This window comes from Homarus americanus, unplaced genomic scaffold (genome assembly GCF_018991925.1).
Source record: "Homarus americanus isolate GMGI-L3 unplaced genomic scaffold, GMGI_Hamer_2.0 scaffold16430, whole genome shotgun sequence".
Taxonomy (NCBI): Eukaryota; Metazoa; Arthropoda; class Malacostraca; order Decapoda; family Nephropidae; genus Homarus; species Homarus americanus.
Genome location: NW_024729259.1, coordinates 6,385,199 through 6,403,175, shown reverse-complemented (window position 1 = coordinate 6,403,175; position 17,977 = coordinate 6,385,199). Strand labels below are relative to the sequence as shown.

The 17,977-nt window shown below is 37.0% G+C and overlaps 1 protein-coding gene and 1 long non-coding RNA gene across 3 annotated transcripts in view; one reads left to right on the top strand and one right to left on the bottom strand.

Moving 5' to 3' along the window:
• The first annotated feature begins 10 nt into the window (after window positions 1-10).
• The window catches only part of LOC121866485, a 22,665-nt gene continuing 4,698 nt past the window's right edge, over window positions 11-17,977 (top strand). Inside the window, exons 1-2 of one of the 2 annotated variants that reach the window (XR_006088989.1) lie at window positions 11-73; window positions 17,127-17,226. This is a non-coding gene — a long non-coding RNA (uncharacterized LOC121866485). Of the gene's footprint in view, window positions 74-7,038; window positions 7,189-17,126; window positions 17,227-17,977 lie in introns of those variants that run through there. The other variant, XR_006088988.1, reaches the window with a different exon arrangement.
• Window positions 10,376-17,977, bottom strand: part of LOC121866483 (elongation factor G, mitochondrial-like) — a 23,942-nt gene continuing 16,340 nt past the window's right edge. Inside the window, exons 11-15 of the mRNA XM_042366195.1 lie at window positions 16,400-16,550; window positions 16,047-16,164; window positions 14,243-14,362; window positions 12,254-12,414; window positions 10,376-11,145 (exon numbers count right to left, since the gene is read on the bottom strand). Of these exons, the coding sequence (XP_042222129.1) occupies window positions 10,960-11,145; window positions 12,254-12,414; window positions 14,243-14,362; window positions 16,047-16,164; window positions 16,400-16,550 (736 nt within the window). The 3' untranslated portion in view covers window positions 10,376-10,959. The remainder of the gene's footprint in view (window positions 11,146-12,253; window positions 12,415-14,242; window positions 14,363-16,046; window positions 16,165-16,399; window positions 16,551-17,977) is intronic.

Here is a 17,977-nt window from a genome sequence, read left to right as displayed (position 1 = left end):
CACACAGGCAGTGAACGGCTGGCTGTACATCCACTCACCACGACATCTCTGTCTCTACTAAGGAAGGCCACAGGTTAGTTGCGGGCCGTCTGTCGACTCGCTTCCTTCATCAAGGTTGCCCTGACTTACAAAAGTACCGTTTTGTATTGCAGGCTAAGCACGTTCCCGAGGATATGAATTCCACAAGGTGGGAACTCCGTTGTTCTGTTTGTTTGTTAGTTTTCTTGTTCGTCCGGATATTATATCAAGCCCTTTTTGAGCTAGGAAACTAAAATTTGGACACAATAAAGGACAAGTGCTTTGGGAAAATATGTTATTTATTCAGTTTTTGGTTCGATGTTGTTGATGACATGTTGGGCGGTGTACATAAACATGCCACTTCTTGTCTCATTCTTCCTCCAATTTAAAAACATAAAGCTTGGCCAAAACAATTTCCTCAACATGTAACAAAATCTCGGATATACCGTCTACAGCTATCACTCCCTGCGACCCCATTTTAGTAACAACGAGGTCTGTGACCTATATTATAGCAAAATGATTTTCGTGTTGTATGTATTAGCGACAAACGGTTAACGGTTAACAAATTTATTGGCAAAGCTTGGAGTACAGTTTGCCTATTCTGAGTAATTCAGTCACGTCTTGACACTGAAGGTGCAATCACTTCTCATTGACATGCAGGACAGAGGTTCATACACAAATAAATAGATCATATTCATTAACAGTATACAGTATATAGGTCTGAGTCATGTGGGTGATATCACTGTTCACTGCCACGCAGGACAGTGGTTCATAATAGTTATACAATAGAAGTCACATTCTATTTGAGGACTAATCAGTGTGGGCTGGCAAATTTTGGTTAAGCAGCAAGAATGTCCTCAAGCACTCCTGATTCAATGTAGTTTTTATGGGGAATAGCCCACCCGGGCACAGGTCTTCGACCCACAACGGGGCTTAGGGGGTGAAAAAATAAGAGTAAAAAGAAATTAAAAATAGAAAAGGAAATGATTACATTCATCTACACTATTAAGATGACGGAAAACCAGCTTTTTGAAGTAAGAGATTGTATGAGTATGGAAACACAGAACAAGGCAGAGCATTCCACAGTTTGGCTGTGTGAGGAAAGAAGTATGTACTACAACGGGTTATTCTAGTGTGACCGACATCCACACAGAAACGGTGGGCACCGCGGGCAAGACGAGTAGTTACGAGCCCACGGCCTTGCCGGCGGTACACAGGATACCAAATTCACCGAACACTGCCCGTTAAAGTACCTGTAAAAGAGAGAGAGTGAAGCAACAATGCGGCGGAGAGAAAGGGAAGACAGCCCACTCCTAATCATTGTAAAAATTAATTATCAACAACTCGTAATCAATCAGTGTGTTCACTCCCAGTCAATCTTACCTTCTTGCACTGTCACTATGTTGAAATGCTCTGTAGTATAACCTTCTCCCCACCTAGTTATTATATATCATATTTGTATCACTTTGTTTAACTGTATATTATTTGTCAATTAAGTGACCCATTCCCCAATGATGTAACTGTATATTTTCAGCCTTCCGGCTGCCATGCTTTCAATAAACCGTTAATTATTATTAGTTATTATTACACACACACACACACACACACGGGTCCTCAGGTCCTTCGTTCCAATTATCCAACACAATTAGAACCTAAAGTAGTCACAAAAATCGTTTGTCGCTAATACATACAACACGAAAATGATCTTGCAATAATATAGGTCACAGACCTCGTTGTTGCTAAATATGGGGTCGCAGGAAGTGATAGCTATAGAAGGTATATCCTAGATTTTGTTATGTCAAAGGAAATTGTTTTGGCCAAGCTTTATGTTTTTAAATTAGAGGAAGAATGAGACAAGAAGTGGCATGTTTATGTACACCGCCCAACATGTCATCAACAACATCGAACCAAAAACTGAATAAATAACATATTTTCCCAAAGCACTTGTCCTTTATTTGTGTGTGTGTGTGTGTGTGTGTGTGTGTGTGTGTGTGTGTGTGTGTGTGTGTGTGTAATAGCAATAGGTGGTGGCAGCGTCGGTCAAGTAGGGCAGGGAGTTCCCCAGGTGGGTCGTACAAGAAGTCCTTGCACTCTCACTTTCATCCTCTAATGCCGCTCACAACCTTCACCTAGCACCCCGGGATGTTGCCGGGCTCGCTCACCTGAGACGGGTAGGGCACGAAAGGCTGGAGTATGAATACCCACAAATCTTGTGTCCTGTCATTTCGTACTTATATTACAATACGATGACAAATGCAATATGTTGTTGTGTAAATTGTTAATTGTGAAGCAAAATTTAGAAACAAAGTTTGGGATATTTTTTGATCGAGAGAGCGAGTAGTGAAAACGTCAGTTGGGAGGGAGTGAACTGCAGTTTCTATAGTGTGCACCCGAGTGCTGTACACCTTAACCTACTTCCTCTTATCATGACAGACACCCAACACTAACACGATGATATTCTAGTCATTATCATAGACGTTAACAAGGTGTTATATACGAAATAAAACACGATGACACATTTATTTAGCACCACTCGACGTAGATGCCGATACTTGCAGCCGGTGAGCTTCATCGAGGATCTAGTACAGTATTAGAATCCTTGGCTTCACTTGTGTGGACAATAACATAATAGCCTGCAACACATAAATTTGATCGTTTCTTCGTCAACATTGACATACTAGCATATTCTAGGCAGCTACCAAACAGGGAGGTACTAAAGCCTGGGACGATATTGGAGGCATAATGTATTGTCTAATGGTAGACCCTGCTGCCATGTGGTATCACGAAAATTGTGACCAAGTCCCAGGTTGCTGATCTGACTTTCTGCTTCATTTACACACAATTGCAGGGTCTCAATTGTTTCTCTTACCCTTGACAACACAACAAACATATATTGTTTCTCACTCTTGATCCTTTTTCATTTTGCATTTCTTTATTATTATTATTATTATTATTATTACATTTTCGCCCCCCAGACCCCGATGTTGGTCATTGACCAGTGCCCGGATGGGCTAATCCCCGTAAAAAACAGCCCAGAAGATTCGACAAAGAGTTATCATGTAATTATGTTAAACTATTTCCGGTGAAATTCACACTTAAATTGGCACAAACAACAGCTGGGTTTCCTTCATACTATCTACATCCTCTTATTCACTTTCTAATGATAAAGTAACTTCAGCCTGGTGTTGTGTTTTGTTGTAAAATTTATATACACCAACAGTGTTTGGAGTATGTAACCGTCAAGTGTATTATTTTACACTGGACTCGGATAATGAAGAGAATTATGTTCTTTGAAGAAATATTACTTGCTTCACTAACTTTATGAACTTTTTTTCTTCTTTGAGAGTGTAATATGGCTAGACATATGACTTTTTTACAAACCTTTCTCAAGAAATTTGCAAGAGAGGTGTGGTTATCTATGCTTGGTAAGTCCTTCGAGCCAGCCAGGTGAGGGTACAGGGAGAGGGTGTTTTTTGAAGAATCCAAGTGGTGTAAAATTAAATTAAAGGGGGGAGACTTACTTATTGTCGGGTGTACCTGCAGGTTCCCAAACTGTAGCTTACTAAACCAAAGGAACTTAAGGGCCTTAATAGACAACGCAACGATGCTCAACCCTAGCCACCTCCTTATCATGGGGGGACTTTAACTATGGCGACATCGATTGGAGAAATGAGTCTACGCCAAATGGCTTAAATAACCCCGCTACTCTTTTTGTAGAAACTCAAGAGATAATTCTCTGTTCCAACATGTTAAAGACCCGACTCATTACAGAGGGGAGCAAACACCCAAGCCACTGGACCTTATCATAACTAACGAAGATGGTATGGTGGCCAAGCTGGAACATCTAGCCCCCGTTGGCACCAGCCACCATGTAATGTTGTCCTTCAGATTTAATTAACTGTTACTTGGTTCACGACAAAACCAGGCCAAGGTGCAAGAAGAGTCTGATGACGAGGGCTGAAGCAATGTCGTAAATAATAGTTTGTGACTTGTATATACATGATGTATAATACTATACACTAATAAAAATATAAATTTGATGTTCTAAGCTTTTCAAATAATGGTATTATGTATGTTTAATTTCTAGTGTTTGTCTTGTGATATCCCTCCTTGCTACCCACAACATTGAGGAAAGGCAAAGTATAAGTTAAAATTAGGAGTGAATAATCCAGGGGTTGAAATACGTGGATGCAGCAAGTAAGGAGCACACACACAAGAATCACTTATCGTGACAGACAAATTTAAGTTATGAAAGGGATAAGAAGATTAAGTAAATTGAATCATTTAATAACATTTATATTAAGTATTAATATAGTTAAATAAGTTACTTTACATAACACAAGTTACAAAATCAAAACACAAGCAAAACAACTATGCAGTTATCAAAACACCACAATATACTCAATTATTCTTACTTTAAACATTAAATACACATACTATACACAACACAAAAACCTGGTAGAAATGGCAGCTCAGGTAGCAAGTTTACGTTGCGATGGACAACCACAAGGAACCAGGGATTACCGCCGTATTCCACTACCATCAAACCATCTCGACACCACCAGCAGTAGTCCTTAATACAATTCTTCGTCCACACCCCGGGGAAAGATGAACACCGTTGGCCGCAGAGAAGAGAATGAGCTAGGCAGACACTCTTGCTTCGATACCTCGGTCTCATAGTCGGATGGGAAACTGGTTCTGAATCGGTGCTCACTGGGGTCGAGTAGCTTCGTGAAGCAGTTTCTTCTCCTGGTGTCAAGTTAGAGCAAGTGATGGTTATCACAAGAGGATATGAACAATCTTCGTACATTTGAGGATAGACGGTTTGATAGCGCTGCCCCACATTGTGTTCTCAGAAGAGGTTATAAGAAATAAATTGTTAAAGCTAAAGATTCATAAGAGTCCCGGCCCTGATATGGTGCATTCCAGAATGCTAAGAGAGTTGTGCAACGAGCTTGCTGAGCCCCTGAAGATGCCTGGATGAGCAAAAGGTCACCAGTGATTGAAAAATGGCTAATGTGAGTCCTAATTTCAAGAAGGGCGATCAACTTTCCACGAATAATCATAGACCAGTGAGCTTGACCAGCATAGTATGTAGAGTATACTTGAGAGCATTATAGAGAAGTCATGATGAAACTTCTACGAAACAACCTTGTAAATTTCTGCCAGCACGGTTTTATGCCGGGATGCTCCTGTTTAACACAATTACTCAAAGTACTGGATGTTTGGACCCAAATTCTGGAACAGGGCGGCAATATCGACAATATATCCCTTGATTTTGCCGAGGCTTTCGACAACGTACCCCCATGGAAGGCTGAAAATTAAACTGGAAGGGTACGGGATTCGGGGAAGTGTCCTAACGTGGATCGGAGACTTTTTACTTGATCGCAAGCAGTGTGTGGTGATTAATGATACTTTTTTTTCTTTTATCCTCTTCACCACTGATCGGCTCGTAAGCGGCTTGGGCGATCGGTCACGTCTCTAATTACTTTTACTTTTCTTTTATCCTCTTATTATTATGGAGTATATACTGTATACTGTAGACCTTGGGTCGCATTGAACCTTTTAACTGTAAGTACTGCAGGACTTTCCGTACTTATGTAAGGTGTTTGGGGGTTTCATTAATACATGGTATATGTATAAAAAATTTCGTTGTACTGGTATATCCTGAGCATTGGTAATAGGAGAGGGTTAGTGTGATTTATATCAGTGTTAAAATCATTACCATTAGTACTGGAAAGAAAAGTTTCACACAGTTCACCGGAATATGATGATATTCTGCTAAACCTTTGACAACTAATCTTAGGATATTCCATAAACTGAGGATCCCTCAGTTTATGGAATAAACTAAGGGTTATCAGGGACGGTACTACCGTCCCTGATAACCCTTAGATAGCGCCTGATCTCATAATAGTTCCGTGCTAAAAGGGCATAACAGATGGAATGCAGCCGTATAAAAACTTTAATTCCCGCTGCAATTCAAACACAGGCTGTACTATGTAACGTCAAAGTGTAGTATGCTATGTCGACAAGTAACATGAATCAGCAGGTAAAAAGGTTACTTGACCGTGTAGTTGTAACTTTTACTATTCACTGACAATTAGCAATATGCAAGAATCTGCATTGGAAGACAGTGGTATCTGCTTCTCATCACCTTTCATTTCCTTAAAAAATAAATTTCTAGTCCGTTTTTTCTTTCGCTTTTCATTAAGATAGAGAAAACTTACCTTGGTGTCGATATAATGCGGTGCGGACTTTTAACGACCTCGTTTTCCGAAGGGCAGATACTGTAATAATAGAGGCACACAAGGTAAGATACATTGGCGTGTTGTGAATGTAGAGTGATAGGATTATACTTAAACAAGTCCCGGTGCATGGATTGGTGATCTAGCCAGCCTTAGCAATTGACTTTAGGCTACGTCCTTTCCATTCGTTTGCATGTTTAAAAATTTCCTTGTCAAGTTTTTGCGGAGTTTCATGCTCAGAGCGGTTTCTTTTGCATGGCAGTCTGATAGGATGACAAACTTGTGTCTATTTGTTTCGACACTATTCACAAACTGGTTTAATCATGTTCCTTTTGGTTATAGAGAGTGGTAACTTTCACTTGACCACCTGTCGTGCTTGAAACTGGTTTAAACATATTTCCTGGTGGTTATACAAAACTCTTACTTATCTTTTTGAAAAGGATCAATTTTAAAGGATGAAATAACTGAAAAAAAAGCTAACAGCGTTTCTCGCAAAATCTTGTATCTTTATCCATTGTAGATTTCTCTTCACCTCTCCAGAATCCAGATAATCTTCAAATACATTTGCGAGTTGTCAGTGGACAATCATCAGTGATGTTTGTCACATTTTCAGTAATAATGCAGGTCACACGAATGAGGGCTGCCCAGCCCCAGTAGTAAGTCAGCTCCTTCCCTTGTGTGCCATCACTCATGGCCCACTACAGAGGGCTTCTCCCTTAAAACACCAGCCATTACATATTTATTTCCACTGTGTGGAGCGTTTATAAGCGTTGGCAGAGGAGGGGTGAAAGCGCTGACAGGGGTGATGGCCTCGGCAACTCCCTTGTGCTTTTTTGTGCTCATATTTGTGTGCGGTCGTGCATTTGTTTCTTAGTAGATTTATCACGTGTACTTACATCCGGTGAAGTGGAACTTTAAATGTAAGGTAAGAGTTTTAGCCCCTAGTTTGGCTGTCACAAAATGAACCAGTCGTAAACCTGCCTATAATAAGAATGAGACCAAACAAAAGCACACGATGCAATGCAAAGGTTATGAAAAAGTGAGTATGACTTACAACATTCTGGCGAGAGGAACAATATTAGTAAAACCTCATATATCAGATATATGGAGGGAAATCTTATATCAAGGTTCCATTAGATGTGAAACCTCCATATAACGATCTGCCTGTATACTGCATAGATATGAAAGTCATCATATCGAGGGTCCGTTAATATAGAAACCCCCACGTAACTGATCATATTAGGGCGGATCCAGGAGGGATCCTGGGTGTCCGGACCGGTTCCATGTCAAAACCCCAACGGACAAAACCCCAACGGGGTTGTCATCTGTCAACACTAACCTAACCTAAGCTTAAAAGTGTTTTATTTTATATTTTATATATGAGACTGGGGTTTTGTCCGTTGGGGTTTTATCCGGTCACCGTGGCTGCTACCAGCTGGAGAGGCAGGAGCACTGAGCCAGAATCCACACAAAATAAATTGTATAATTTTGGTGATTTTTTTTTTTCTGTATTGCAATTTTTTCTTTTGAAAATCTTAATAAATTAACCAAAATTCCATAAGGGCGAATCAAGTCCTAAACAGATGCACAACTCAACACAAGCTGGGGAAAGAATTATAACTGAGCAGCTCCATTGTTGTGAATATTGGCAACTGGGGAGGTAAGCAGCCTTCCAACTGCCTTGAGGCAAACATAGATGCATCCACACAATTTTTATACTATCTTTGTAAAAACTTCGATTAAAAATACCTTTATAGTGTATTTATAAAAAAAATTAATATTCCGTAAAGGCGATTTTTTCCCTGTAACTCAGGGGATACAGTACCCGTATAAACACGCAATTTTTTTTTAATTCATCATTATACAGTATTCTTGTATGATGAGCCTCTTAATGGTGTATGTTTCATCATTAATAATATAAAATATTAAATAATAGAAAAAATATGCCAGGTTGAATGTGTCTTTCAGTAAACAGTTTATTATTATTTACCTCACATCACCCCCTTCCAGCTCCCATGCACACTTAACTATCGTGGACAAATATGTTTAGATTTATGTTTTTGACTATATGATATCAAATTTTTTTTTGCACATTCTGTATGAACAATTATGTGGGCATGTAAAAGAAATTGAATAAAAATGCAGATATCCACTCAACATTACGATTTGAAAAATATTGACGCAACTCGAAGGTTGGCGCACTAGGGGTGAAGCTTGCCGTAGGTCAGAATATGAAACCTGTGGCTAGCCTGCCCGGTTTGAAATATTACTGTAAGGTATCCTAATTTTTAATTTACGAATAAGCAGGGTATGCATTGCAAATATCGAACAAGGGTGTTAAAATACTAATTGTGGATAGGTGGGGTCGAGAATAGCGAAGTACACATACTGCTACCCATGGCTTTCTGCATAAGCTACAACTAGGGTCACACTTCAAGCAAATACACGATACACGAGACCTGCGTAAAATGAGACCCCACTACAGTAGAGGTCCAAAAATCCGGACTGCTTGGGGATTGGGTTGGTCCGGATTTTCGGATTTTCCGGATTCTCAGGCAGTACTTTTAAAATTCAAATTTAAGGAGGAATAAAGACGAGATGAACAGGTACATTTTGATAGTTTATTCATTAGCAAATATAGCATGCTTCATTTATCAAAACGAACATTTTAAGGAAAAAGCTGTGAATTCTAGAATTTTATTCTTTGCCTCTTTTATATCATAAATTGTAGACTTTCCAATGTCGTATGTTTCCATTTGAACAGTATTGCTCACACCATGTTTTAGTTTCTTAATTATTTCAAGTTTGTCACTCAATTTCAATGTGTTCTTCTTTCTCTTCACACAACGAAGTTTATCTACTTTAGGAGCCATTATTATGGGCTTGTACAGTACAGTACTCTGTAAATGAAAAGAGTAGGATTCAAAATTACATACGTTGTCACAATTTGATTGCTCGTTTTAAAGTGGCGACTGCATGGTCGCTTGTTGTCGCTGTGCAGCTGTGGCACTCACGCATGCGCGCATACACACAAAAGCCTGCTTAAAAAATAAAAAAAATAAAAAAACAAAAAATCCTAAAAGTCCGGATTCTCTGGTGGTCCGGATTTCTGGCATCCGGATTTTTGGACTTTTACTGTATACTATACATTTTATTTTTAAAGTCTTATTACTCATATTGGTATACAGTACTCCCTCTTTATCGACGGATTTTTTATCGACGGTTTCGATTATCGACGGATTATTTAGCCGGATTTTTATTTTGGCACCAAACAGCTTCTCCCAGTCCTCTCCTTGAACAGGGCTAGAGGGTACGTGTTTTTCGAATCGTTTTCAGTTAAAAAATTATTACATCACACGTATATTTTACCTAAACTGCGCCTGAATGAATATATTCTCGGAAATAAATAGTAGTTTTGCTGAAACGTGATGTATTTCAATGTAAAATAGGATAAAATACATCGAAAACAAAAGACTTTACCTAAGCTTCCGATGTTCTTGAGATGTTACTCGTTTTTTAATAGTTTTCGGTTAAAATTCTGTTATATTACAATGATATTCTATTCATACTGTGCTTGATATAATACATTCACGGAAATGTAATATTTTTGCTGAAATGACGTACGTATTACAGTGGAAAGTGGGATAAAATCGTGACGAAAACAATGACTTTCGCTTTCTTTCGTTCAAAAGATGTTACCGTAATCACTTTTCGAATGGTTTAGTTAAAAAACTGTTGTATTACAATAATATTCCCTCCTAATTGACTTGAATAAATACTTGAATGGAAATATACAATATTTTTGTTGAAACTACCCGCGTTTCAGTGTAAAGTGTTGTAATAATAAATGGTAAACAATTTGCCTTGGGCATCCGGATTTTTGTTTACTGTAAGGACCGATGTTCACTTCAATAAATGAAATCGTAAGTTTGCTAGTATTTTTGTCCACTTATTATATTATTATTTATACACTATTATTTAAGGTTATGTGTGAAACGTTAATGCTTAAAGGTACATTTATTCAACAATGAATAATTTAGAAAAATTGACCATCATATCGACGGTTTCTTTATCGGGCCATCTACACATACGTAACCCCCGTACGATAAATTTCAGATTACTGAATTTAATAATTCAATCTTTTTCAGCATAATGTATTCCTAACCCCTCAAGTTTCAAGAGCCAGGGTGAGAAAGTAGCCAGGTCAATAGTAGAAAGTACTGTTTGCAGTTCATATGACCTGGGTCCTCGTGATTAACAAAACCTTTAGGGGTAAATAATTCTTGTTAAATATTTCACCATCATTTTCTGCTTTACTGGTGGGATCCCTTAAGAGGCCTACCAACTAGCAATATGAGTCCACTTAGCTACTGATCTCTCCTTGAGGGCAAGTGTGAATCTTTGATGGGCTCATCTTGCAGCTCACTTGTCTATTTCCTAGCCATTAATTGGAGGGTTCACACTCCAATCCTTTTGCTTTATACAAAGATACATATACATTATATACACTGTGTACAGTTTCCACCTACACCTGATGAAGATATTGAAAACTTTCAATGTTCCAAGACCTGTAGCAATTGTTAAAAAAAAAAAATAAAATAAAAAATAAAATAAAAAATAAAAACAGTACTGTACAGTAGACAGTACTAAAGAATTTTTCAATTATTAATTTTTTTCAATATTTATTTATCATGTTTTATCTTCTGCCTCTTTTCTTTGAAGGCTCGACATTTTCTTTGGGACCTTGAAATTCAGTGATAAGGTCTTCCATTACTTCTTCCCTTGCCGGAGCATAACAAGAATATTCCATTGCAAATTCGCCTTTTCCCTGTGTTGAGGAACGCAATTCTGTGGCATACCCAAACATGTCATTCAGCGGAACCTGTAAAGATAATATTCATCTATTAGACTGAGCATGACTAAGGTTAAAATATCTCTTGTTAGACTACTGAATAATCCACGAAGAATCTGTTCTAAGTTTATTAATAACAAAATAAAATATTTGTTTATTTATTAAGTAGATACATTCGACTTATACTGAAAACAGCTTCCCTTGATTTGGTTTACATCAATATTATGAGGTGCTCTTGTGCCCAACTCTTCAAACAATGCAATTTTCTCAGATTGTCCAGTAACTGCGCATCATTTCATAATCGATATTTGCTCCCAGACCCAGAAATAAAAATTTGGACAGATTTTCCAGATTTTTTCCCAGAAATAAAATTTGGACAGGTTTTCCAGATTTTTTTTTATTATTATTATCAGAAAATGATCCTGATGTTCAAACTTGGCATTTGTTCCCAAACCCAGAATGTAGGACATTTTCTGGAAAAAGTATGAGCAAATTCCAAGTCTGGCTATTGGAGAGTTCCGGGTTTGAGGGATTCGGCTAACGAAAATATTACTAATACCTGTAATTTCAGACAGATATATGTATTTTCTTCATTTTTTTTACGGTTACATGCACACACAATCGTTCATACAGAATGTGCAAAATAAAAATAAAAAATATAAATGTTAGGTAAAAAACACAAAAGGCATAAACATGGGCAGAAGTTAACACTCACAGTGGGGGAAGGGAAGTGAGGATTTCTTAGCTGTTCTGTTTTGTGTCCAGTGTATAGTGAAAATTGCCATATGGGAATGCAGTACTTTTTAATTTATATCATTTATTAATATTATTTTTACGAAGTGAGTATTTGCACACATTAGTGGAAAATAACGCATACGGTATTTGCACACTGTACATCAAATTCCTTCTCTGCTTGATCCATGTACAGTTCTAATTAAAGTAATAAAATTTAGAATTAATTGATCTTGAACAGCAAAAAATCTACATACTGTCCCGCTGAGAATTTTTTGGTGAAGAGGATAAATTAAAGTAAAGACAAGTGCATGGATCTCAGTACTCACCTGAAGATTCTCCCCAACACTACTAGGGGGTATACTTCAGGTGACAGTGGACTTCAGTAAACCAGTAAATAACTCACCTGGCAGTATAAAGAAAACCAGCCCTCATTAGCATCTGTACCAGTAATAATACCGTGGCGTTTGTTCATATGTGATGTGACCACACCCTGGAATTCCTCTGGTGCAGTAATTTCTACAGACATAATAGGCTCCAGGATAACCCATACTCCATCTTCATATGCTGATGAAACAAAAAATGGCAGTTAGACTGAAGCAAAATGGATACACTTTTTTCACTCATGATTAGACTCATCATGGCAATTATGTGTCTGTGCCAATGCAGGTTAATTACATGTGAAATCTGACACAACTTCATCAGCTGGAGGAATAATAACTGTAAATGCCACAATTAATTCACTTGTAGTTTCAATGCTTTTCAAGGCAGTGCACAAGTACTCTATCTATGATAACTTATTACCTCTGAGGGCAATGACAGTAGAACCTCCAGGTTATAACTACCACTACATAACTCTCTTGTTCTCTCTATTCCCCTTTTCCCATCCCTGTTCTTACCATTCCTTTTCATGATGCAGGCAGTCTCTCTCAACCTAATTCACCTGATACAGTGCCCCAATACAATCTTCCTCCTGCATTCCTCTCATTTATCCATTCCATTTTAGCACACCTCTCTCCACTCATTCTACCACTGCCCAAGTTACACCCTCTGCCCTTTCCCCATGTGTTATTCTCCCCCCCCCCTTATATCTTTCTCCATTGTACACCTCTTAATTACCATCACTCCTCAACATTTAAAACTTTTAGCCTTCTCAATATCTCTTCCTTCATATACATTTTAAGTCACAAAAATTTTCTTCTCTAATTTTCCAATATCCACTATCAAATTCTTTCCTTTTAAATACCATTGCCTTGCTCTACCTAACATTTACTTTCATTATCCTTATATCATTACATTGTAAGAAATAACACATTATCTTTTGGAGTTCCTGTTTGTTCTCTGCAAAAAGCACTGCCTCATTTGCATCCTACCTTCCAGTTTCACTCCTACCTCAGTCACCTTTGTTTTCATAACTCTCATTACCCCATTCATATCATCATCATCGACATTTTAAGACCATTTACCATGCTTGCTTGGGTTAGCTGTGATTAATTGATGGCAGCTCTCCATGCTGCAGTCTTCTACAGCTTCTCTCATCAGAATCTTAACTAACGTAATTTATTACATCTCCCCATGTCATTCTTGGATTATCTATACTTCTCCTCCTCTCCACATCTAAGGTCAAGCATCTCTTAACCCAATTAGTCTCCTTCATTCTCTCCATGTGCCTACACCATCCCAACTACCACTTAGTAAAACTTTACCAATACTCTTGATACCCAATCGCCCTCTTAGCTCTGAACAGGATTTCCCATCTCTCAACATTACATTACACTCTTTAAAATAGGAGTCTAAGGGAATATGAGATCCATTTTGTTACTGGCCATAAATATCTCATCTCTAGTCCCTCTACCTGAAATGAACCTGAATTGCATTTCATTAATGATCACTTTCTCCCTTCTCAATTTCTTGATCATTCTTTCCAGAATTTTCATAACCCGATCTGACAGCTTCAGACCCCTGTAGTTACTTAGTTCAAGTGCATCACCATTTCTATTTCAAGTACTGTACAGTACTCAGCCAAGTAACTGGAACAATACAATCCATCAAACCCTGTAATTGTAATAGTTAATTCAGTCACCATGCAGATTGGACAGCTGCTGCCAGTAGGCAATCGTGCCTAAACCATACAAGCATGGAAAATGTCCGTAAAATGGTGGTGAGGTAATACTCCTCTGGCTCATACCTTTACTGGTATCCTCAAACAAATTGTTTTATCATACAGTAATTACTTTCCTTTTCCCTTATGGTCTCTGATACTTGCCCCAAATTAATGTTTCAAAACCAACCATCTTCTTCAAACATACATTTATAAACTTGAAAAAATATTGATACAAAAATGCAATTATAATAAAAGAATATTTATTGAGTAATCACTACTTGCTGCTCTTACCTTGTTTCATGGCTCCCTGACCAGCAAGGATGAAAGAGATCTCATTGGAGTCAACCATGTGGCTAGCACCGTCCTTTAGTCGAAACTTCACACCAGAGACTTTCTGCCCTGCTAACATGCCTGAAACAATAAAATAGTCTTTAAATCATTTTGCTATGCATAAACACCTAAATAATTCATACGATACATTGGTCCTAGATGTACAGGTTTGCCTCTCAAATTTGTGCTAAATGGTACCACACCGTGGCTGAATTTTCAGACACATGTTCGTGGAATAAGCATTTAAAACAAAAAAATTTGCTAATCATTTCCTAAAAAAAATAAATCTAATTGTACAAAAATAAATCTTTATTGTTTAAAACTTACATCCCAATGCCATATTTATTTGACATGACAAGTGTTACTGCCACTGATGCCAGATTATTGAGGAGGGGGGGGGAGGGGGGTGACAGTTAGGGTAAGTCAGGTGAAAGGATTTATGACATCACATGGCATGGGTTACCGCCACCGACACCATTTAGATGGACACAAATGATCTACGAGTTTATAAGCACAATAAAATTTAACATTTTAAGATGCTTTTTTTTTTTTTTTACAGGGATTAGCCCACCTGGGCACAGGTCACTGACCCACATTGGGGCCTGGGGGCCGAAAATGTAATAATAATAATAATAATAATAATAATAATAATAATAATAATAATAATAATAATAATAATTCAGATAAGTAAAATTAAAAAAAAATTATGATAGCGATACAAAAAGAATAATAATAAAGAACCATAAAGAAATACAAAAATTAAAAGAAAATAATCAAAAGTGAGAAACGATATATGTATGTTGTGTTGTCAATAGTAAGAGAAAAAAATTGAAACCTGCAATTGTGTGTAAATGAGGCAGAAAGTCAGATCAGCAACCTGGGACTTGGTCACAATTTTTGTAATGCCAATGGCAGCAGGATCTACCATAGACAGCACATTATGCTTCCAATATCTTCCCAGGCGGTAGTACCTCCCTGTTTGATAGCTGCCTACTACATACTACTGTAATTTTTTTATTTTTTTTCGTGCTGGCTAGACCCCCGGACAACTCTTTCGGAGCTTGGCCAGCACGTTGTATAAAACTCTTCCCTTAAAAATAAATAAATAAATATCGGGCAGGCAATTTTCATTAAAAAATTTGCTAGGGCAAGTAAATTTCAATAGTCACTAGTCCATGACAAGTAAATGTTCCACATAATCTACAAAGCCTGCAATTTATAGCTACTTACCCAAAATGCCAACCTCATCCCTGTCACACAAACTAATATTTAAATCTCCCATCACTTAACCCTGTAAAACTCAAAAGGACACACTTTTTATGGAGTTGTTCAGGTTCCTAAACAACTTATATTCTCATTCCCTTGTGTATAAGCATTAAAGTAATCCATTTCCCAGACATCTTTAACCTGAATCATCACTTGGAGCTGATCACCCAAATGTTTCATCATATTGTCAATCATTTCATCATTGAAGAGCAGAGCCACACCATCTTCTACACACTCCTGACTTTATCTCTTAACACTAAGACATTTCATGTTTACAAATTATATCCATACCTTTATCACAGATTGCTTTGAATCCCTTTTCAACAGCCATTTCCCAGACATCTTTAACCTGAATCATCACTTGGAGCTGATCACCCAAATGTTTCATCATATTGTCAATCATTTCATCATTGAAGAGCAGAGCCACACCATCTTCTACACACTCCTGACTTTATCTCTTAACACTAAGACATTTCATGTTTACAAATTATATCCATACCTTTATCACAGATTGCTTTGAATCCCTTTTCAACAGCAGGAATGAACTGTTTTGGAATGTTGGTTCCCATTGTTTCATCTTTGAAGATATTTTTTGTGTTTTCTTCATGTGAGAGTGGCTGTAACAGAATTTGGGCTTCAATTTGGGAGTCTTATATCTCTCTTAATTATTGTAGTACAGTAATGTATATGACAATCACATAGTAACATCCAAGCTAAATCCTAAACATTAATTAAATTTTGAATTCAACATGTTCCTTGTACTGTACAATAAAGCATAAATATTAGTCATTATGTGATTACACTAGAATATTGTTATTTAAAACATTTATTCACTTCTTAATTTAAACTTACCTCAACAATTCCAGTTACACGACCATATTGACCAGATCCACCAGATTGCTTCTTATGGAGAAAATCAAACTCGACTGGACTAGCAAGTGTCTCTCTGAAGGCCACCTTTGGTTTTCCCATTGCCACTTCACATCCATACTCTCGCTCCATTCTCTAAATAATGATGTTAATTAGTCAATGACACATCAACTGCTATTACTAATGCTGATGACTTTTTACCTGTTCTTTACAGACTTTTCTTATCAAATAGGTACTGTACATACATAACTAAGACTTCAATATTTGTTACTTATACAGGGTACTCTACACCTTGAGTTTTTTATACTCTACACCTCAATATTTAGTTACTTATACATTATACCTCGAGTTACTTATACTATACACCTTAATATTTACTTCTTAAAATCCTATTTTCAAAAATTTTCTCATTATTACTTTGATTAATTCCACACACATTCAAACATCTTGTGTTTATATAATTGTATTTCATTTTAGTAAATGAATAGAAGAAAGTAGGGTTACCACACCCCAAGAACAGCTGTAATCAGATAATCTACTCTTAATATATTTGTTATATCTTCTTTATGTCAAGTATTTCAGCTGAAGCATGGCACAATAAAGGATTTTCCCAGTTCATTTAATTTTTATACAATTTCATTTAGTCTTATTTTGCCCCTTTACAATATGTCAAATACTTTAATAAACTTACTATTACAAATTCCTTCAGGGCATCAATGAGAGCGTCACACACTTCTGGAACTATGGCAGATATTAACTGTTTTGACTCTTTGAAGGTATACATCAGGCTTATAAACGAGTCCCCACTGGTAAGATACCATAATGTTACTGCCTGGCGTATTTTGACATGGATTGAGGCTCGTTTATAAACCTGATGTATACCTTCAAGAAGTCAAAACAAAGTTAATATCTGCCATAGTTCCAGAATTGACGCTCTCATTGATGCCCTGAAGGAATTTGTAATAGTAAGTTTATTAAGTATTTGACATATTGTAAAGGGCAAATAAAGACAAATGAAGTGTATAAAGAATTAAATGAACTGGGGAAAATCCTTTATTGCCATGCTTCAGCTGAAATACTTGACATAAAGAAGATATAACAAATATATTAAGAGTAGATTATCTGATTACAGCTGTTCTTGAAATTAGTAACCTACTTTCTTCTATTCATTTACTAAAATGAAATACAATTATATAAACTACAAGATGTTTGAATGTGTGGAATTAATCAAAGTAATAATAGAGAAAATTTTGAAAATAGGATTTAAAGTAAATATTAAAAGGTGTATAGTATATTAACTCAGTATAATGTATAAGTAACTAAATATTGAGGTGTAGAGTATAAAAACTCAAGATTGTAGAGAGTACCCTGTATAAGTAACAAATATTGAAGTCTTGATTATGTATGCACAGTACCTATTTGATAAGAAAAAGTCTGTAAAGAACAGGTAAAAAGTCATCAGCATTAGTAATAGCAGTTGATGTGTCATTGACTAATTAACATCATTATTTAGAGAGAATGGAGCGAAGGAAATATGGATGTGAAATTGGCAATAAAACC